This window comes from Phodopus roborovskii, unplaced genomic scaffold (genome assembly GCF_943737965.1).
Source record: "Phodopus roborovskii unplaced genomic scaffold, PHOROB, whole genome shotgun sequence".
NCBI lineage: Eukaryota > Metazoa > Chordata > Mammalia > Rodentia > Cricetidae > Phodopus > Phodopus roborovskii.
In genome coordinates, this window is record NW_026125489.1 from 9,501,711 (window position 1) to 9,521,934 (window position 20,224).

The 20,224-nt window shown below is 43.3% G+C and overlaps 1 protein-coding gene across 1 annotated transcript; it reads right to left on the bottom strand.

The window, feature by feature from the left end:
- Positions 1 to 2,714: 2,714 nt before the first annotated feature.
- On the bottom strand, positions 2,715 to 7,404 carry LOC127215731 (lysozyme C-2). The gene is made up of 4 exons (XM_051176210.1): positions 7,261 to 7,404; positions 6,164 to 6,328; positions 3,640 to 3,718; positions 2,715 to 3,173 (listed from the first exon to the last, which is right to left on the bottom strand). Exons 1-4 carry the CDS (start codon positions 7,394 to 7,396, stop codon positions 3,107 to 3,109), a joined length of 447 nt encoding a protein of 148 aa, XP_051032167.1. The 5' UTR covers positions 7,397 to 7,404; the 3' UTR covers positions 2,715 to 3,106.
- Between the last annotated feature and the right edge of the window lie 12,820 nt (positions 7,405 to 20,224).

A 20,224-nucleotide genomic window follows, 5' to 3' on the forward strand; every position in this document is an offset into this window, starting at 1 on the left:
GCTCTTCTTTCTGTTTGACACAATTTTCCCCCAGACAGGAGCCGGTAGAATTTGTCCCTGGGGACAAACTACTGAAGCAAGAGCAAACACCCAGTGATGTCACTGTTGGGCTCACAATACAATGGTCAACCCAGTTGAGATTCATCTGGTGTCACTCTGCATGATCACAGATTTTCCATTCAGTTCCTTAGTGCTCAAGGTCTTAGTCAGTCAACTGAAGATCACCAGATACTGGATGAAAGCCACTGTCTGAAGGGGACCAAAGGAAACAGGACAGTATAAAGTGAAACAGAATGACAGTGAATGCCCCAGGGAGATCAGAGATGCAAGGGGCCTGTGATACGTGACCAGAGAACAAGAAAGAAACCTTTGTGTTTGCATTGGTTATTTTTCTGTTGCAGTGATATGCCTTGGCTAAGAGAGCTTACAGCGCAGAGGTAAACTGGGTTTACTTGCCCAGAGGGTTAGAGCCCACAATGGCAGAGGGTTAGCATGGTGGAAGGAAGCTGGGGCAGTAGCTGAGTCTTGACCCATAAGTAGGTGGCAGAGACCACTAACTCTTAGTGTACAAAGTCAACCGTAAGGGACATACTTCCTTCAGCAAGGCCTCACCTCCCAGCCCTTCCCACACAACCACCAGCTGGGGAACAAGTTCATAAATGCCAGCACAGTGTTCATAAATGAGAACATGTTTCCTAAAAGGACTAAGATTAATTGTGTATCCCTATCCTATTTGGGGCCCAGAGCAATGGCAAAAGGACCCTCTTGGACAGCATGTAGCTGCAGATGGTATTGGGCCAGCATCTACTACCCTTGGAAGGAGATAGGCTCCAGGGAAGCCTCCTGCCTCTGATCAACAACTTCATCAGGGAAGTAATCACCATGTGAGCAGCTAAGAAATGATCATGGGAGAGATAAAGCTCATCTGAAGTCTCTCTGGATTGTTTTCTCAAATCAATGAAGGCTCTGGGGAGATGACATAGCAGCACTAAACACTGACAGCTCTTACAGGTTCAATCCTCACCACCCACCTGCCACTCACCACCATGTAAACTCCAGTTGTAATAGATACATTACCTTCTCCTGAATCCCAGGGCTATGAGGCATGCAGGAAAAACACTGATACACAATAAATAAATAAATAAAAATAATTTACATTTGAAATTTTTTCTCTGTGTGTGCACATGGAGAAATGTGCTGTGTGTGTTGTTCATGCGGACTCTAGACAACAGCTTGCAGGGGCCCATTTTCCCTCCCGGCATGTGCACCCTGGGTTAGCTCAACAGGCTTGGAAGGAGGTACCTGTTCTCCTGACTCAGCTCGCTGGCCTCTCCCTGGCTTCTGGCTGTGGAGTTCTTAAGACTCTTGGAAGACCTTAGATGGGGGGAGGGGCTGTCATAATTTTTAAAATGCCACACAGAGAAGTCACGCCATACAACAGGATTCACATAGGAGGTTTATTGGAAGAGGAGAGAGGAGGGGCAGAAAAGGAGTCAGGGGGCAGAGACTGGTCCCTGGAGACAAGAGTGGTGGACAAGAGAGAGAGGTGGGGGAGGGGGAGAGAAGGATGGCAGGTGGACGGGGCTCTTTTAAAAGAAGCTCAGTGAATGTGCACAGCTTAGTGGCCACAGCTGAGGGTGTATCCTGTCAGAACTCCAAGGGCAGGACAGATGCCTGAACACTAGCAGGAGCAGCTGGTGGTTTTACAAGATTGCCATTGCCTCACAAATCAAAGGAAAGCATTGTTCATTAGCAAGTGCTCTGGGTCAGAATGGAACAGAATTGTTGGGTGCATTTTCGGCTAGAAAACCACATGCAAGGCTCTCTTGGTATAGGTCTAAAGGTTACATTAGGAGGTGGAAACCACGGCCCAGAGCATTCCCACAATGAAAAAGGAAATCACAATCCTAGAGCCAGCAAAGGGCATGAGAAGTAGGAGTGTATACAGGATGCTGGGTAGAACAGATTCTAAAGTAAGAAATGTTACATTTCGACAAGGGCCTGTTAGAAACAATGGAGATTGGTCAGCTACATTATGAATTTTACCCAAGAAATATCCACGTGGTTATGTGTAGATGAGGTTGTAGGCACAGTCCATAAGCAGTGGTTACGGGTAGGTGAGAATGTAGACGCAGGTTGTGTGTAGATGAGGACGTAGACATAGACTTTGTGTAGGTGAGGATGTAGCCACAGGCTATGTATCTATGAGGATGTAGGCACAGGTTATATGTAGGTGAGGATATAGGTACTAACTATATGTAGGTAGAATGTATTAAGGATGTAATCTTGATTTTTTTTTTCAACACAGGAACATTTGAGAGAGGACAAAGACAAGGTATGCAGTGAAAATCATTTAATGTCTTTTTGTAGTTTTCACAATGCACTTAGTTTTGCTGGTCAAAGCTCATCTGCCCCAGAGTTAGTTCCTATGCATGAAGCTAATTTAAGAGAGTTAAGGGCTAGCAGAGTAATTTGCCCTGAATAATTCATGATTTGCAAGAGGCTTGGAAACATTCTATCAAGGGTTAAGACAGACTTTGACATAAGTTGAAAATTTACTTTTTAAGCAGGATAATTGGGAAAATTCTAAGAAAATACTTTTTTGAAAGGTCACACATGTCATGACAACAAGTTTTTGAATTGAGGAATCTCAGTTCTATCCACTCAGAGTTCTGTCCCCTTACAAATCCACCTTGGCCCACATAGCAGCTGTTCTAACTTTCTGGGTGTTGAGCCCACACACAAGGCCTGGGAGCTCACACAGCTGCCATTTTACCCAAGATCTACTCAGAGTCCTGTAAGCATTTGTTGTATGTCTATCCACCATGGGGAAGATGCAGATTAATTCTGATGGAATTTAATGTGACTTACTTCATAGGTGAAGAACTGATGTATAGAGATGTGTGCGATGGCCTAAGTGCTAACCACTGTCCCCAGCATGAAGACATTGGTCAGCATGAAGCCTCTCAGGAAACAGTTCCATTGTGCTTCTGTTTCTGTTTAAGGCCTGCTTGTCTGAAGGGGAATCCAGGGAAGTGTGAGCTTTCCTGTAACTACTCCTATAGCGATACAGACACAGAATGAGCTGAAGGGGAAGCAAACAGCATTAGACTCCGCAGTTCCGAAGATACTGGGTGAGATCTCGGTTTTGACAGTGGGATTTCCATGCCACCCTGTGGAGGAAAGTGAGACACAGAAGAAATGGTTAAACTCGTCTCCTCTGTCTCACACACACACTCAAACCTTTGGGGGGAAACAGTGTAACAGTGACACTAATGGCGATTGTGCTCTGGGCCAAGATCTAGTGTGGAACACAGGCTAGAGCATCGCCCAGAAACTGCTCAGACTAATGGAGCTTTGTCTACATGGCTGTGTGATCCTCTCCAAACCCTGAGCAGAGCACAGGATGCTCAATGTCAATGTGACATCAAGTGCATGGAACAGTTGACAGGTTCCACAAATAGTCTGGAGGCCTGACCAGGAAGCAGTCATGTGTGGGGATTCTCACACTCTGGAGGAATTCCCTAAAATACGGAACCTGCAGCTGAACCTGCAGAGCTCACAATGACACTTGGGCCTGAGAAAGACTCCCTGCATATATAACACAACCAGCGTTTCCCCTCCCAAGTTCCAGCATACCATGCTCTAATGCCTTGTGGGTCCCTCACAACCCTCTTTGCACATTGTATGGCTTGAGTGATGTCATCCTGGAGCAAGGCTGAAAGACAGGGGTGAGGAATGACAGGGACTGTTATAGAACCCATTTTCACTTCAGATCCAGACAGCTCTCCTCTGTGACACTGAGCAATAAATACAAGAAATTATTTTCCAAGTGCCCATGCCTCTGTGGTTATTGTATCCTGTTGGCATGGTGAAAGTCATTTTATTTCTCATTTATAGAGTCCCTGGGGGTTAGGATACACTTGAGTGTAGAGTGTTCTTAGGATCCCGGCACTGATACAAAGTAAAGAACACACAGAAGTAATGAGAGGTCGCAGGAGGCGGTGGGACAATCAGCTACCATGAGGGAAGACCCTCTTGTTCTACACTGGAAATAAGACAGTCAAAAATTGTCACCTGGGTCTACCAGTGCAAATTCATCCTAAAGAAAAACAGGGGCTGGAAAGATGGCTCAGTGGCTAAGAGCACTGGATGTTCTCCCAGAGGGCTTGATTCCCAGCACCCATGTGGCCGCCCTCAACTGTCTGAAACTCCAGTTCCAGGACAAGAAGCCTCTTCTAGCTTCCACAGTTTCCAGGCACACATGTGGTTCCCAGTCCTAGATGCAGGCAAAACACACACATAAAGGTAAATGGATGCTTTAAGAAAGAGAACAATGCACAAGCCTCTGTGGATAAAGCTCTTCCTGACAATTAATAACCAGTAAAATAGGAGCAGTAGGAGCTTTAAGACTGAAGAAGGAAGAGTGGTGTTTCCATCATACAGAATTTTGCTACTGCATTTTATTCACTGTTTCGTTGAGAATTCAGGTCAGTGTCTGCTACTATGGATGCAGTTTTCAGTACTAACCATTTCATGAAGCTGTGAAAGCATAATTGAATTTGTGTAAAACTGTGAAATCTGTACATGTTTTCATGTGAGCACACATGTGCATGATATAATTTTACATGGACCTACAGCACAGATTTACAGACTAGAAGAGCAATGTCCAAAGGTTTCCAGTCCCATCAACTCTCTGAACACTCAACAGGGAACGGTGTTCCTCTTTCCTGTAGTTCTACTGCCTCCCAATGAGTGTAGGCGAGTGTACAAAAGCCTTAAAGATAGGCCAAGTAGGCTACAAAGAATGCTCCGCAATCTCCTTTTTTTTGAAAATTTTAACAACCAAGTGTAACAGAGTAGAAATTAATAGTTCATTGTATAGTGTGCTTGACTAAAATGTAGCAAGCTTTGGGTTCAATTCCCACACTGGAGATATAGAGCAATAGCAGACAATCTTATTCATACACTAGAGCTTACACATTACTCTCTTCATGGCATGAGCTGAATGAAGTTCTATCATCTCAGGACTCAAAGCTGATAGGAATCTTGTTTGTTTGCTTGCTTGTTAAAAGTAAGTTTCACCTTAAATAAATAAATATGTATTATTTTGTTAGATGAAATAGTATCTATGATTTAGATTGTTTGGACATGCAAACTCAGAGTTTAAAAACAAAATTTGGTATTGTAATTTACTCTAAGATCTCTCGGTAGGAGTCCATCAATACCTGCACATAGACACCAGTGGGACAAAATGCCAGGACTTCTTGGTACCTTGTCATGTGGTCTTTATTATAGTAATATCTTCATTTATATGTTAGAAATCCTTACAATAAAATTCAGTCAGTAAAAAATGACACTACAACAATATCCCTAAATACCACGAAATAAACAACTAGAATGGAAAATTCAGGACTAAGACCAATAAGGCAACTTACATTAGTTAGTATACATCACAGAAATTTCATGTGTTATAAAAATATAATCTTTTAAAATACTTTATTTTATTTAATTTAATTAAGTGTCCATGTATGGGTTTGTACATGTTGAGTATAAGTTTGAAAACTCGAATACCAGCTCTTTGTTTTTAATTTTCTGTTATTTTAACATGTCTGTCTCTGTGTGCAGTGGTATGTACACCAGTGAACCTGCATATGTGTGACTGTGTATGTAGAAATCAGAGGACAGCCCCAGGAGATGTTCCCTAGAAATAGTCCACATTGGCTCTGAGATAGGGTCTGCACTTAGAAGTGGCTTACAGATTAGGCTATGCTGGTTGACCAGTTGGCCCCATGGATCTGCCTGTGTCAGACTCCCCAGTGCAGGTCTTACAAATGCATGCCAACAAACTCAGCTTTTATGTGGGTGCTGAGGGCCAAACCTTGGCATAGGGAATGCTGTGTCTGAGCTGTCTTCTCAGTCTCTGTTTATATTGTTGATTCATTGAGTGAATTTTGGAGTAGAACCAAGGGCTCTCTAAGTGACAGGCTATGCCCTAAGCCTAATGTCTTCCTTGACTAGTTTTGATGTGCATATCAATGACTTTCTAACAGTAAGGAGAGTCTCCTCAGGTTCCTGATGCTTCCTTCAAGGTTATGTCTCTGCTCTTGCACATAAGAGCAGGTGGATTGTTTGCTGTTCCTCTAAACCTGCCATGTCTTACCACTGCAGGGTATCCCACAGGCATTCACTGCTCCTGGGGTTTTGCCATCATTACACCAGTATTTGCTATTGATCTGAAATATCCCGTAGTCGGTGCTTTTGGATCCAGGGTTGTAGTTTGTAGCTCGTGTGTTAAAGCTACTCTCATGCTGAGCCAAACACACCCCTAAAAAGAAAATATTCATAATAAGCAGCAATAGCAAGTGATGCATACTGGATATCAAAATTAAGTCTTTGATCTTGCTGTATTTTACAAGTGATTTACTTTATAAATACAAACATATGATTAAATTATAAAGTAAGCTACCCCTAGCTCAAGCCTGGTCTGCCTGTGTCACTCAGGGTAGTTCCTGGTTTTAAGTAACCCTCCTGCCTCTGCCTTTCAAGTAGGAAGAACTACTATATGTATATAGCAAGTGAAAATTTTCAAGTACCCCAAAGAGAATCTCTTTGAGAACAAATAAATTTCAACAACCATCCATCCATCCATCCACCCATCATCCATCCATCCATCTATCCATCCATCCATCCATCCATCCATCCATCATCCATCATCCATCATCCATCATCCATCATCCATCCATCCATCCATCCATCCATCCATGCACCAAATCATTCAGATTCAGCAGACCTCAAATGAGCAGAAAGCAGGGGGGAATAGGATTCCTCTGCCCTACATAGGAAGTTCAAAAATTTGAAAAATTTTCTCTGAAAGGTTCATTCCATGCTAAGAGAAATGAAGACGAATACCAGTCACTCCAGGCTCTCAGCACTCAAGTTCTGAATGAGTGAGTGTCCCCCCCCCACCATCTTCTCTCAGACCCCTGTAGACTGTTGTGTCTGTAGCAACTGGAATTCCCATTGACACTCCAAGAACACCTCAGTCCTGTTGTCTCAGCCTGGCACAGGTGCCCCTCCCATGCCCGCACCCAGTATCTGTGAGGAAGAAGACAAACGCTGATGTTCTTGATCAAACCAAGTCAAGCACACAGGAATCCTAGACGCTTGTTGACTCCAGCTCCCTCTCTGCTCACTCATTCCTCCTTGTACCTGTTCTGCAGGGGCTGCTTATCTGGAGAGGTCAAGACGAGGACTTACAGTTTGCCAGGCTGATTCCCCTGTAGCCATCCATTCCATGTTTTTTCAGAGTTCTGGCGAACTCACACTGGTTGTAGATCTTGGCTTGGACAGTGACAGAAAGCAAGAGGAACCCCAGGGTGAGGAGAGCCTTCATGTTGACTGGGAATCAGCTCAGCAGCTGCTCAGAGGAGTGGCACCAAGGTATTTAAGCATCCTTTAACTCCCATCATCCTCTACTGGTGGTGGTGGGGGCTCTACCCTTTGAGCTGTGTGCAAAGCAGGGAGTTCTTACTGATACACAGACTTTAAAATCATTTTTATTTTCTCACAGTGTTTGAATAGGGATATTTTGTTCTATAGGGAATGATAGAATGAGACTGTTTTTAGGACTTGGTTCCCAAGGAACCAGGAGGTCTCACCCACTTAAAATGGGGAGCTCATTTTATTCTATCATGAATATGACAAATATAAAGAAAAATAAAGTGGTTTTGTTTTACTGTTTAAAATAAGGTGTGACTATAAATCAACACTTTTAAAATTGAATTGCTTCATGTGCACTTACCATTTTGAATTGTATTTTTTCACTTAAACTTATCTTACATAGACCATCCCACAAAATGAATCTCTTAGTACTTATCACCATATGTGTTTGCTTAGTCAGTTTCCTTTTCTAGACTTTTCTAGTAGTATTATAAATTGTGTATTGTTGCAAACCAGTGGTCTGTTTTATTTTTTTTCAGAGACAAGGTCTCACTGTGCAATCCTGGCTGGTCTGGAAATTGCTCTCCACAGTAGGGTGTCCTTGAACACTTCTGCCTCCTGAGTGTTGCGGTTAAAAAATATGCACTACCATCCACAGCAACCATCTTTCATTTAAGTAACTTATTTAACCCTTTTCCTAGCATAAGTGAAGGAACAGAAGATCAATACGCTGCTCATTACTTGATATAAGAAACAGTGACTTTAAACCATACTGCTTTCTGGCCCACAACCAGAGTAACAGTTGAAACCAGTGCTGTGTGTATTGAGCCTTTCTTGTGGCCTTCCTTTGGCCAGCCACCACCAAATAATGAAATACACTTATATTAGTTATGAAACCTTGGTCTTTGGCTTAGGCTTGTTCCCAACTAGTTCTTACAACGTAAATTAACCTGTTCCTATCAATTTACTTTCTGCCGCGTGGCTCTTTACCTTTCCTCTGTATGTCTAGTGTGCTCCGTGTCTCAATGGCTTCTGCCACACCAGACACTAACCCTGGGTCCCTCTCTCTGCCCGAAAGCCCCGTCTGCCCTCTCATGCCTAGCACTGGACACTCATCTTTTTCTTAAACCAATCAGGTGCATTAGGAAAGTGAGCAAAACACAGACACATCTTCATGCAGTGTAAACAAATAACCCCAAACAGGCGTGGGCTAAGTTGAGACCTTCTTCATTCATCTTCATAACTGGGTGGAGCAGACTCACATGAAATTTATGAAAGACAGTAGTGTCATCTTGTCCCCAGGGAAAGGCCTTGGTCCTGACACAGCAATGGAAGTAATACTGACTTGTATCCCTTGTGTTTTCAATAATGTAGCTTCAGGAAAACCATCAGCATGCTCATGACCCACGCCAGTGTGAGGCTGCCTTCCCTATCAGAGCTGTGGCCCTCTTGTTTTTGTGGTGGTATTCAAGACCCACCCTACAGTCAAGAATCCAAGGTAGTGTCACCTCCATTTTGGACGTGGACCCAGGTTGTGGTTTGAAAGAAATGGCCCCCAAAGAGAGTGGTACTATTAGAAGGTGTGATTTTGTTAGAGGAAGTGTGTCACTGTGGGGGTGGGCTTTGATGTCCTATGTTCAAGCTACTCCCAGTGAGACAGTCTTGTTCCTGTTGTCTGCATAGCAAGATGTAGCCAACACTACACCTGCCTGCATGCCGCCACACCTCCTGCCATGGTGATAATGGACCGGACCCCTAAAAGTTTAAGGCACCACAAATAAACATTTTCCATTGTGATTGTTGCCATGGCCACAGAGTCTCTTCACAGGAACTGAAAACCTAACTAATCAATATTTTACGTATAAATAAAACTCATGGGAACAACTTTCCTAAAACCTTTCACACATGGTCTTGTCTTCCTCTCCCAACCCATTTCCAAGTCAGAGCATCAAAGGTCACTAGGAAGCAATGAGACTTTAAAAATGAACTTGGCCCAAGTGAACACATCCACCTGAGTGTGGTCTTCAGATGTCTTCAGCTCAGGGAGCTGTGCACACTCTTGGACACACCACCAGGACCCCACGGCAGCATGCCCAGGATCAGCCTAGGAAGGAAACAAACAAGTTATACAAATGCCAATTCTATTGTCAACTCTATTTCCAACTACAGGAGTTCCGTTCTCTTTGGCCTTGGAGTGCCAGTTGGGTCTCCAAGGCATCACTTGAGCAGCCGATTCAAAACCAAGAACAAAGCCACTCTTTTCAAGTTACTTTGATTCTTTAGTAATTCACACTGTGATGGTTTGGGGAACTCAAAATGACTGAAACCAGATAAAGGTCACTAGCTGTCTTCCTTGTGTCCTTCCTCACCCAGGGCACAGAACAAACAGTTGTCATCTGTACAGCTTCATACATTCTGTTCACTAAACTGACATTTCATCATAAAGCTTTGAACACTGATGAGCTTGTACTCTCTTGAGGATTAAATAGGCAAATATTGACTCAGCATCCAGAGCCAAACCACTATCAATGATCCAGAGTGAACACTTCAAAGGCCAGGGGAAGTTCTGATCTCAAAAGTTATTTCTCCTGGTGAAGGAGTTAGAGTCAGTGACAAACACCAATTATAGTTTTTGTTTCATTTGATACAGTGAGCAAGCGACTTAAAAATAGAACAGGAAGGAGATTTCACTCTCCTTTTGTAGAAAATATGCATCTTGCCATGTGTTTAGTTTGTTTAGAGATCTCAGATGATCTTGTTGGATTACAATGGAAGAGAATGCACCATGTGTTCATAATTAATAACGTACGCATCTTGTTTTCAAGGATGAAGGAGCTAACCATGATGAGAGTGTGGGCTTTAGGCCTATGAAGATGGAAGTAGACTGTGGGTCTGTCAGCTGTGCTCCTGCAGTGGAAACCAACTAACTTCAAAGATCGAAGCGTTGTCACAGTGCGCGCTATCTGTAGAACACAGCTTTGTCACAGTGCACGCTATCTGTAGAATGTACTTGGAACCTGTGTTTGAAGAAGCACACCAGGCTCCAACTCTTCCAATTTACATTAAAATATGTGGGAAAGTGGGTAACAATGAAAAAGCACAAGAGATGTAACTCTTAAATGAAGAACAGGAATTTAAGGTGTAGAGAAATAAATTGCCAAGTGCCCACAGAAGGAGAAACCAAGGAAAGACAATCTGGTCTTGTCCTGCAACCTGGGAAAAGCTAAGAGAGTCTGGAGGTGGCAATGCCTGGCAGCCCAGGGACCCCAGGACAGATTAGAAGGCCATCCGCGAATGCATTTTAATGCTGCCGTCTATTTCCCAGGAAGAAGAAGCCCCAGAGGAAGGAAGAACGGCACAATCACTCTCTGGAGAGGCTGAACTGGACACTATGGGTTTGACACTCCAGGCACAGCTCAAGGACTGGGATGTAGCTCAGTGGCACAGAGCATTCTAGCACACGTAGACCCCAGCTGCTGTCCTGTGGCTTTCTCTTCCAGGCAGGAAACGGTCATCCACTTGGTGTAGAGAGTTCTCCTGGTCGCCTTGCCATTAGATGGACTATACTAGTAAGGGACAGCCAGACAATGAAACTGGGTTGACAGCACTTCCAGTAGGCAGAGAAGGGAGAATCCAGGACCCTCATCCTGGATTCCAGCCATTATTCCTTTCTCTCTTCCCCAACTGTTGGTGACCCTGGGGGATTATTGAGTATAGTGTAGGTTAGCCAATAGGTGACTCTGTGATGCAGCTTCCATGATGGGGTCTTTCATGATGGGTGGGGATTGCAGGGATGTGGTAGCTGTTTCATCACTCATGGTTCTTTAAGTAAAATCTCATTTATGCTCTGTAACCCAAGCCAATACACCTCTTGATTCACTGTGGTTAACTTTGGGGAGTTGTTACTTTGATCTATTGTTGGTGTCCTATATGGCTGAGTGGGCCTTTGTTCACATCCTCCCATAAAGAGTTAAGGAAACACCAGTACAGAGAGACAGGGTAGTTAAATTCAGAGTTATAATGTTGTAATGCAGAAGCTGTGCTAAAATAAAACCTACATTCTGATCCCTAAGCCTTTCAACCTACCGTTTGAGCAACTTGATTTCTGCCTGACATGACTTCCTCCAGGTAAGATTCAATATGATTTCTTTCTGTTGTAAGCATCTCAATGAGGAGAAAGGAAATTTTGATGCTAACACTTGCAACTACCAATGAAATTTCCAGCTGCACTCATTTGCCTCTGATGTCACCTACACAGGTCACAGATTTTTTTCTTTATCTCTTAGTGTTTCATCGCATGTCTTCTAAATGCCATTAATATGAAAGACAGGTCTAAGCAAACATTTAGAACTCAGAAAATAAGAGCTCCTGAAACATAGTAAAACACGACCAGTAATGTGTTTCTCATAGATAAAAGATAATATCACATACACGGAACAAGTCTGATGCTACATTATAAAATATGATAAATCAATGGAAAGAAAATATGAATTATACAAAAACGTGGTTACATGAAGAACACATTTGCATTTACTCAGGGAGCTAAGAAAGGTTCCAACCCATGTCTACATGAGGCTCTGGGCAATGACAAGAGGCCTCCTGGAGGGTGCATATCTGTTGGGCAAACTGAGCACACACTGCCCTGTCTTGGGGTCAAAAAGCTCAGGGGAGGAGCCTACTGCTTCTGAATGATGACCTCAGCTTCAGCAGTAACCACAGACTGTCTGTCTCAGACACAGACTGAACCTACTCAGAGAGCTTCCCTGGATTTTTGTTTTGTTGTGTTTTGATACTTGCAAATTCCTGTGCAGGAAATGTGGTTTGTTTTTGTTTTTACCTTTACTGTCTCCCACTCAAGAAGAATTGAACCTCAGAGACAAAATGATGACTTAGAAAATTAGCACAGTGAAATTTCCGTCTATGATTGAGAAGTTCACTCCCTCACATAGGTGAGTTAGACTTGCTTCTTCTGACTTGAGTGGAGTGAAAACTGAGGAAGTGAGATGGTCTCTGGGGATCCCAGGATTGTACTTTTTTTCTTTCCTGAACAAGTTTTGTGGCTTCCACAGTTCAGAGCCCCACTGAGCTGTGAGAGCATCTTCAGTGTTTTGGCTTGCAATGGTCCTTTATATTCAGGGTCTCGTTTCGCTGTAATTCATGGGCCACTGCTTGTGCGTGTTTATGAAATGCTGCCTTCTCTGTTTGTGTTAATATTAAAATGAACCTGGCATGAGAAACTGCATGAAAATGGCCGCCTACTTTCTCGTTGCAGTGTCCTGAGGGACACAGACCGCCTCATGTGGCTGCTTCTTGCCTCCTACTGAGTCAGGTGACTTCTTGTGGAAACAAGCAGAAGGGCTTAACCCTAAACCGCAAATGGCACTTTGGTGGTCCCTGGAATGCCTTGGTTGCTAGGAAACAGCACAGAATTAGGCTGTACCAAATCCAAAACCAGTATAATTTTATATGAAGATTAATGACTTTCCTGGGCTTTAGTGACCAATGTCTCTGCAGTTGGAACTCGTGCTCAGTGAAAATTAGACAAAAGGAGGCAGAGAGCTTTCCCCAAGTCTTCAGACGCCATCCCTTGCATGGACATCACCTACGTTTAGTCCATGCTACAATGTGACTCCTGTTGAACTCTGCATCAGGAGACAGGTTAACACTGACAGAAATGATCTTTAAACACAGGCCAAGGGCCTGAGTCACACAGTCACTTCTAACACACTGCCCGTACCATGCCAATTTCCTGCAAACAAACACGCAAGCAAAAACCCACAACAGCTCACCAGCTCACCCCATTGCAAACCTGTGACTTAGGATGCAGCCTAAGCAGCCACAGCCTAGTTTGGCCTCTGCTGTGCATTTGCCCAGGCACAAGAGAGAACTCTCTGCTCCTGGGGCTGAACACACCCTCTCTCTGGGCCTGCCCTTCTGCTGTTTTCTTATTCCCTTTGTTCTCTTCCCCCTGGCCCATGGATGGGGACCCCACTGATGCTCTGAGGTTCACCCAAGGGCCTCCAGAAAGAACTGTGCTCTGCTATTTACCCTACTCCTCACTCTGCCCTTTCTTACTCTAGGCCAGCAGGATCTTGTGTGTGTCCTTGTCTTCATGGTACCCAGCCGTGGACGGTAGTGATACCTGTTGGATAAGGATGCCGGGTGGTACACACAGCTGCTAAGATGTATTTCGGGTCTTCTTGATAATGCTGCCCACTCCAATAGGGTGGCATTAGGATGGATTCTAATCTCAGGGTGGATTAGAGGAACAGGCAGAAGTCCTCACTTTTACAAGTTTCCGGAGGGGGTGGGTATTCTGAGACGCAAGCTTTACTGTGAGATATGAGGCCAGAACTTAAGGGTGTGGGTGAGCATCAGGGCTGTGCCGGCTTGCAGAGGAAAGACAAAGAGAGACTATTTAATTTACAGTTTTTACAGCTAAAGAGATAGCGGCTGCTTCGTCTTCCTGTGACCGCATGAAGAGCAGCAGGGCCATGACCTAACAGTCCCTGCCTTTTGTTACTGTATGTGATACAGAGGGCGCCACAGGCCAGGAGGCACAGGGAGGAACTGGGACATTACCCTGAGTTCTAGCTTCTTCCAGCTGGACTGGGATGCTGTGGAGTCTGATCTCCTTCTTCACCTTCATCCTGTGCTCACCCCATGCTGGTCCTTGGGCCAGAGGCTGGGATCTGTACTCCTGCATTAGGAAATGTTGTACACAGGAATCCAAGTAGCATGTTGAACTGTGTTCAGGATTATTTGGATCATCGTGTGGATTAGAGAGGGACCTTCAGATACAAAAATCAAAAGGGTTATTAAAGCAGCAGACACAGGTATAAGCAGGAGATCCATGAAGAGCTTTGAATCCTCCTGCCCAGTGACTCTGATGGTTGTTGTCTGGTTCTGATATTTATAGCACAGACATTTATCTTCTGGGTTCTCCTACCTGACTGGACCGGCATGCCTATTCCCACCCCTGTTGTGGGAATTAGAGGATCTAATGTCTTTAACAACTACACTGAGCTAGGTATGCCCTATGCTCCGACTTCTCATTGAGGGAGGAACCAGGCACACAACATCCTTGTCCTAGCAACAGTTATGGGAAGTTTATCATGCTGACTGGAACACAATTCATGGGTGTGGTGAGCTCTACAGCGTTTATGGGAGACAAACGTGGGACAATCCTGTGACGGAGGTACCCAATTCTCAGATTATACATTAGGGTTAGCCAGTTTCCAGACATTGAGGGAGTAGGGCATGATGGGAACAAAACCAAGTGTCATGAGGTCTAGGAGCAAGAGGAGGCCAAGGAAGATGTGCCAAGCAGTGCAAGGTGCCTGGGAAGAAATGCAGTTAGAGGAGCTGGACCAGAAACTGATAATCCCAACTGCAGAGAGATGTAGAACCTAATTCCTGAGAGAATGGGTACCTATTCATGAATATTAAACGGCATGTCTGGGCAGTAGAATGTTTACCTAGTGTGTACAAAGCCTCGAATTAGATCCTCAGGCCCCCATAAACCCTGACATGGTGGTGCTTGTTTGTAATGTCAGCACCCAAGAGGTAGAGGCAGGAGGAGCAGACGTTCAAGGTCATCCTTGGATATGCATCCACTTTGAAGCCAGCTTCCTGAGACCCTGTGAACCTTCTGCCCTCTCAGATAAAATTGGAGCTTGGGTGATGGCTCAGCAAGTAAAGTATTTCCTGTGCAAACATGGAGGGTCTCAGTTGGATTACCCAGATCCCATATGCAATGCCATGTGACATGATGGCCTGCCTGGAATCCCAGCAGATGAAATGTGAAGACAGGGAATCCCTAGAGCAAGCTGGTTAGCCAGACAAGTCTAAACAGTGACATCCTTGTTCAGATTTAGCCAGCTTTATAGGTCAAGGAAAAATTACTAAGTATTTCCTAAGAATGCACGCAGCTGTCCACCCTTCCAGAGGACCCACTCTGGTTCCATTCTGAACACATTACATACAGTACACGCGCTTATCTGCACCTCCAGTCCCAGGGCATCTGATGCACTCTTCTGGCTCTTTAGGGCATGACGCATATGGTACAGATGTGTGGACATAAAACATCCATACATGTTAAACAAAGTTGACAAAGAAATCACTGCATTTCTGGAGCTGAAAATAAATAATTTAAAAATAAAGTATGATGTTTTTAGTGACAAAGAAATCACTGCATTTCTGGAGCTGAAAATAAATAATTTAAAAATAAAGTATGATGTTTTTAGTGAACTTTAAAATGCCTAAAAAAACAAAAAACCTGTATACATAACCAAGAGTGAGTAGGACAGACAGAAAACAAGTGACAACAGGATAAATGCCAGAACAAACACAGGGATCTGATGTCGCTGCATTAAAGTCTTCATGTCAAAACGACGAGAAGCTTCATAATGGATTAATACTTTGACAAGGGCCTAGTAGGAACAAGGCATATTGGTCAACTTGCATTTGAATATCACCCAAGAACTATTCAGCTGGATGTGTCCAGATGAGGGTATAAGCAATAGCTATCTGTAGAGGAGGATGTGGATGCTGGCTAAGTGTACATGAGGACATAGACCCTATTAAGAGTGCCATGTTAACTCTTCACAATATATAAGAAAATATCCCCCAAGGACAGATGGGGGTGTCCTTCTGTATATATGTTCCTCTTAGTGGTTGATGACTAAAACACTGATTGGCCACCAGTGACAGAAAACAAGAGGAACCCCAGGGTGAGGAGAGCCTTCATGTTGCATGGGAATCAGCTCAGCAGCTGCCATGGTATTTAAGCATCCTTTAACTCCCAGCATCCTCTAGTGGTATGGGGGGGGGCTCTACCCTTTGAGCTGTGTGCAAAGCAGGGAATTCTTATTGATCCACAAACTTTAAAATTATTTTTATTTTCTCCCAGTGTTTGAATAGGGATGCTCTTTCTGTTCTGTAGATAATGATGAATTGATATCATTTAGTGACTTGGCTCATAAACAACAAGGGGATAGAACTCCTGAAGAGGAAGCCCAATATAAAAAAAATAGGTTGTGTTTTACTGCTAAAAATATGGTGTGACTATAAATCAACAGTCTTTTAAAATTAAGTTATTTTGTGTGCACTTACCATTTTCTATTGTCTTTTTCTCTTAAAATTTCTTACATAGACCTTCCCACAAAATGAATCTCTTAGTATTTATTGAGATACAACTTTGATTAGTCAGCTTCCTTCTCTAGGCTTCCTTGATAGTATTGTAAGTTGTGTATTGTTGGGTGTTTTTCAGAGACAAGGTCCCACTGTGCAACCCTGGCTGGTCTGGAAATTGCTATCTACACTAGGGTGTCCTTGAACTCTTCTGCCTCCTGAGTGCTGAGGTTAAAGACATGTGCTATGGTGCACAGCACCAGGTTTTTCTTTTCTTTTAAGTTCCACCTTAGGAGCTGCTCAGGCTAATGATTAAAAGGAAAGCACCTGAGTCCAGGAGTGAGGCTGGCTCTGATTCTCTTAATGCTGAAAAGAGCCGGTCACCTACCGTTAGCCAAAACAAAGCTTCAAAATAACTGTGGTTAGGCCAGATGTTTTGCTAATAGTTTTAGGATAAATAACCCCAGAAAACTAGGCAAAGTTCACAAGGACACCTAGCTGAGCTGTCTGACTCGTTAGACTAGGATCAAAAGTATAAAACAACCTGATTGTTGCTAGCTCCCTTTGCTAAGTCTGGTTATAAATCAAAGATGATGATTAATTCATTATACCCATTTCTGCCCTCAATCTCCTGCTTTAAAAACCAATTGATGAGTGTAAGGTTTATAGATTTAAAGTAAAGCTGACTGGATCTTTTTCATATATAGTTTATGTTTGTGATTCCTTATAAGAAACCGGGCTGTGGTGGCACCTGCCTTTAAACCCAGTAATCAGGAGGCAGAGGCAGGGGAATCTCTGTGAGTTCGAGGCCAGCCTGGTCTACAGGAGCTAGTTCCAGGACAGGCTCCAAAGCCACAGAGAAACCATGTCTAAAAAAACCGGGGGAAAACAAAAAAAGCTTGCTGGCCCACACGGTTAATCTATAACAAGTTTCTTGGTTAAGAATGTATGTGAGTTCTTGGGATTATTTGTCTTTTACTTGTAATACATAAAATGTTTAGTCATGCAAGGGAGATGAAAAGCATGTTTTTACATGCACTAATTACAATCATTCGATTGAAAAGCAGAATGGAACCACATTGCAATTCCTATACAACTTGAAAAAGTTTTGGGGATATATAAATATGGAGTAGAAAAAAAAACAGAGGAAGAACCCAGAGAGAACATGAGAATCCCTAGAATAAAGAAGGAGGCCATTGAGAGACTTCCTGAGTGTCTTTTTCCATAACACCCCCCAGACAGAAAAGTCTAGTTTACACCAGCACTGTGGATTCCTCTCAAAGCCCTCTGGTGCTGAGGCATGACCTCCCAGACAGCAGTAAAACCCGGGTACTGTCACCACCTTTTGGGTGGTCTCAAAGGAAGTGGCATTATTGGGAGGTGTAGCTTTGTGGGGGGAAGTGTGTCACTGAGGGGGGTGGGCTTTGAGGTCTCCTATGACCAAGTTACTCCCATGGGACAGTCTACTTCCTGTTACCCGCTTATCAAGATATAACCCTGATTGCCTGCATGCTACCACGCTCCCCACCAGGATGATAATGCACTGAACCTCTGAAAATTTAAGCCACCCCAAATAAATGCTCTTCCTTTGGGAGAGTTGCCATGGTTTTAGTAACAGCAATTCAAACCCTAACGAAAAACACAAAAACATTATGTTTAGGGATAGATAAAGCTCATGGGACAGCTTGTTTAATGTCTTTCACACAGGGGCATATCTTATTCTCTCCCAACCCATTTCCAAGTCAGAGCATCAAAGGTCACTAGGAAGCAATGAGACTTTAAAAATGAACTTGGCCCAAGTGAACACATCCACCTGAGTGTGGTCTTCAGATGTCTTCAGCTCCTGGACACACCACCAGGACCCCACGGCAGCATGCCCAGGATCAGCCTAGGAAGGAAACAAACAAGTTATACAAATGCCAATTCTATTGTCAACTCTATTTCCAACTACAGGAGTTCCGTTCTCTTTGGCCTTGGAGTGCCAGTTGGGTCTCCAAGGCATCACTTGAGCAGCCGATTCAAAACCAAGAACAAAGCCACTCTTTTCAAGTTACTTTGATTCTTTAGTAATTCACACTGTGATGGTTTGGGGAACTCAAAATGACTGAAACCAGATAAAGGTCACTAGCTGTCTTCCTTGTGTCCTTCCTCACCCAGGGCACAGAACAAACATTTGTCATCTGTACAGCTTCATACATTCTGTTCACTAAACTGACATTTCATCATAAAGCTTTGAACACTGATGAACTTGTACTCTCTTGAGGATTAAATAGGCAAATATTGACTCAGTATCCAGAGCCAAACCACTATCATTGATCCAGAGTGAATACTTCAAAGGCCAGGGGAAGTTCTGATCTCAAAAGTTATTTCTCACCTACACTCATTGGGAGGCAGTAGAACTATGGGAAAGAGGAACATCACTTCCTGTTGAGTGTTCAGAGAGTTGATGGGACTGGAAACCTTTGGACATTGCTCTTCTAGTCTGTAAATCTGTGCTGTTGGTCCCTGTAAAGTTATGTCATGCACATGTGTGCTCACATGAAAACATGTACTATTGCGGTAAATAAGATTACAGAAGAACTTCAGGTGACTGACAAGGCAAAATGTCTCTGTCATTTCTAGAGTTTATATACTATCCTTCTGTGGTCTTTGATGGAGTTGAAGACAGATAGTTATGGTTATAGTTTTCCTTAGTTAAGCTTAAAGATAAATTACATATAGGACTTTAACTCACAAAGATAAAATAGATGATGTAATATTTTCTTCAAATCTTCCTAAATGTTAATGGACTAGATAGTGTTAACTGTGATTCTTATTTGATAACTGTTATGTGATATATTTTGCTATGTTAAGGTTAAAACGCTTCTTTTTATTTAAACACAAAAGAGGAGATGATGGGAGATGCCATTATGTATATATGTTTCTCATACTGGTTAATAATAAAGCACTGTTGGCCAATAGGAAAGGAAGATAGGAGGGACTAGGATACAAGGAGGAAATAGGAAGTAGTAAGGAGGAGTCAAGATGGAGAGTCTGGAGAGAGCCGGACGCCAGCCGCCTCTGCGGTAAGAGAAGGCCATGTGAAAATACATAGATCAGCAGAAATGGGTTAATAATTAAGGCAGAGCTAGCCAATAAAAAAGTAGTAACTGGTCAACAGTATAATATCAAATACAGAGTCTCTGTGTGTTATTTGGGGCTGGCGCGGCAGCGGGACCAGACCAGGCGTTGGGTAGAAAAACAGTACTCGTTACAATGTACAGATTTTACAGTTTTACACAAATTAAATTATGCTTGCAAAGCTTCATGAACTACATCCATAGTAACAAACACTGACCTGAATTCTCAACGAAACAGTGAATAAAATGCAGTAGCAAAATTCTGTATGATGGAAACACCACTCTTCCTTCTTCAGTCTTAAAGCTCCTGCTGCTCCTATTTTACTGGTTATTAATTGTCAGGAAGAGCTTTATCCACAGAGGCTTGTGCATTGTTCTCTTTCTTAAAGCATCCATTTACTTTTATGTGTGTGTTTTGCCTGCATCTAGGACTGGGCGCCGCATGTGTGCCTGGGAACTGTAGAAGCCAGAAGAGGGCTTCCATCTCCTATAACTGGAGTTTCAGACAGTTGAGGGCGGGCACATGGGTG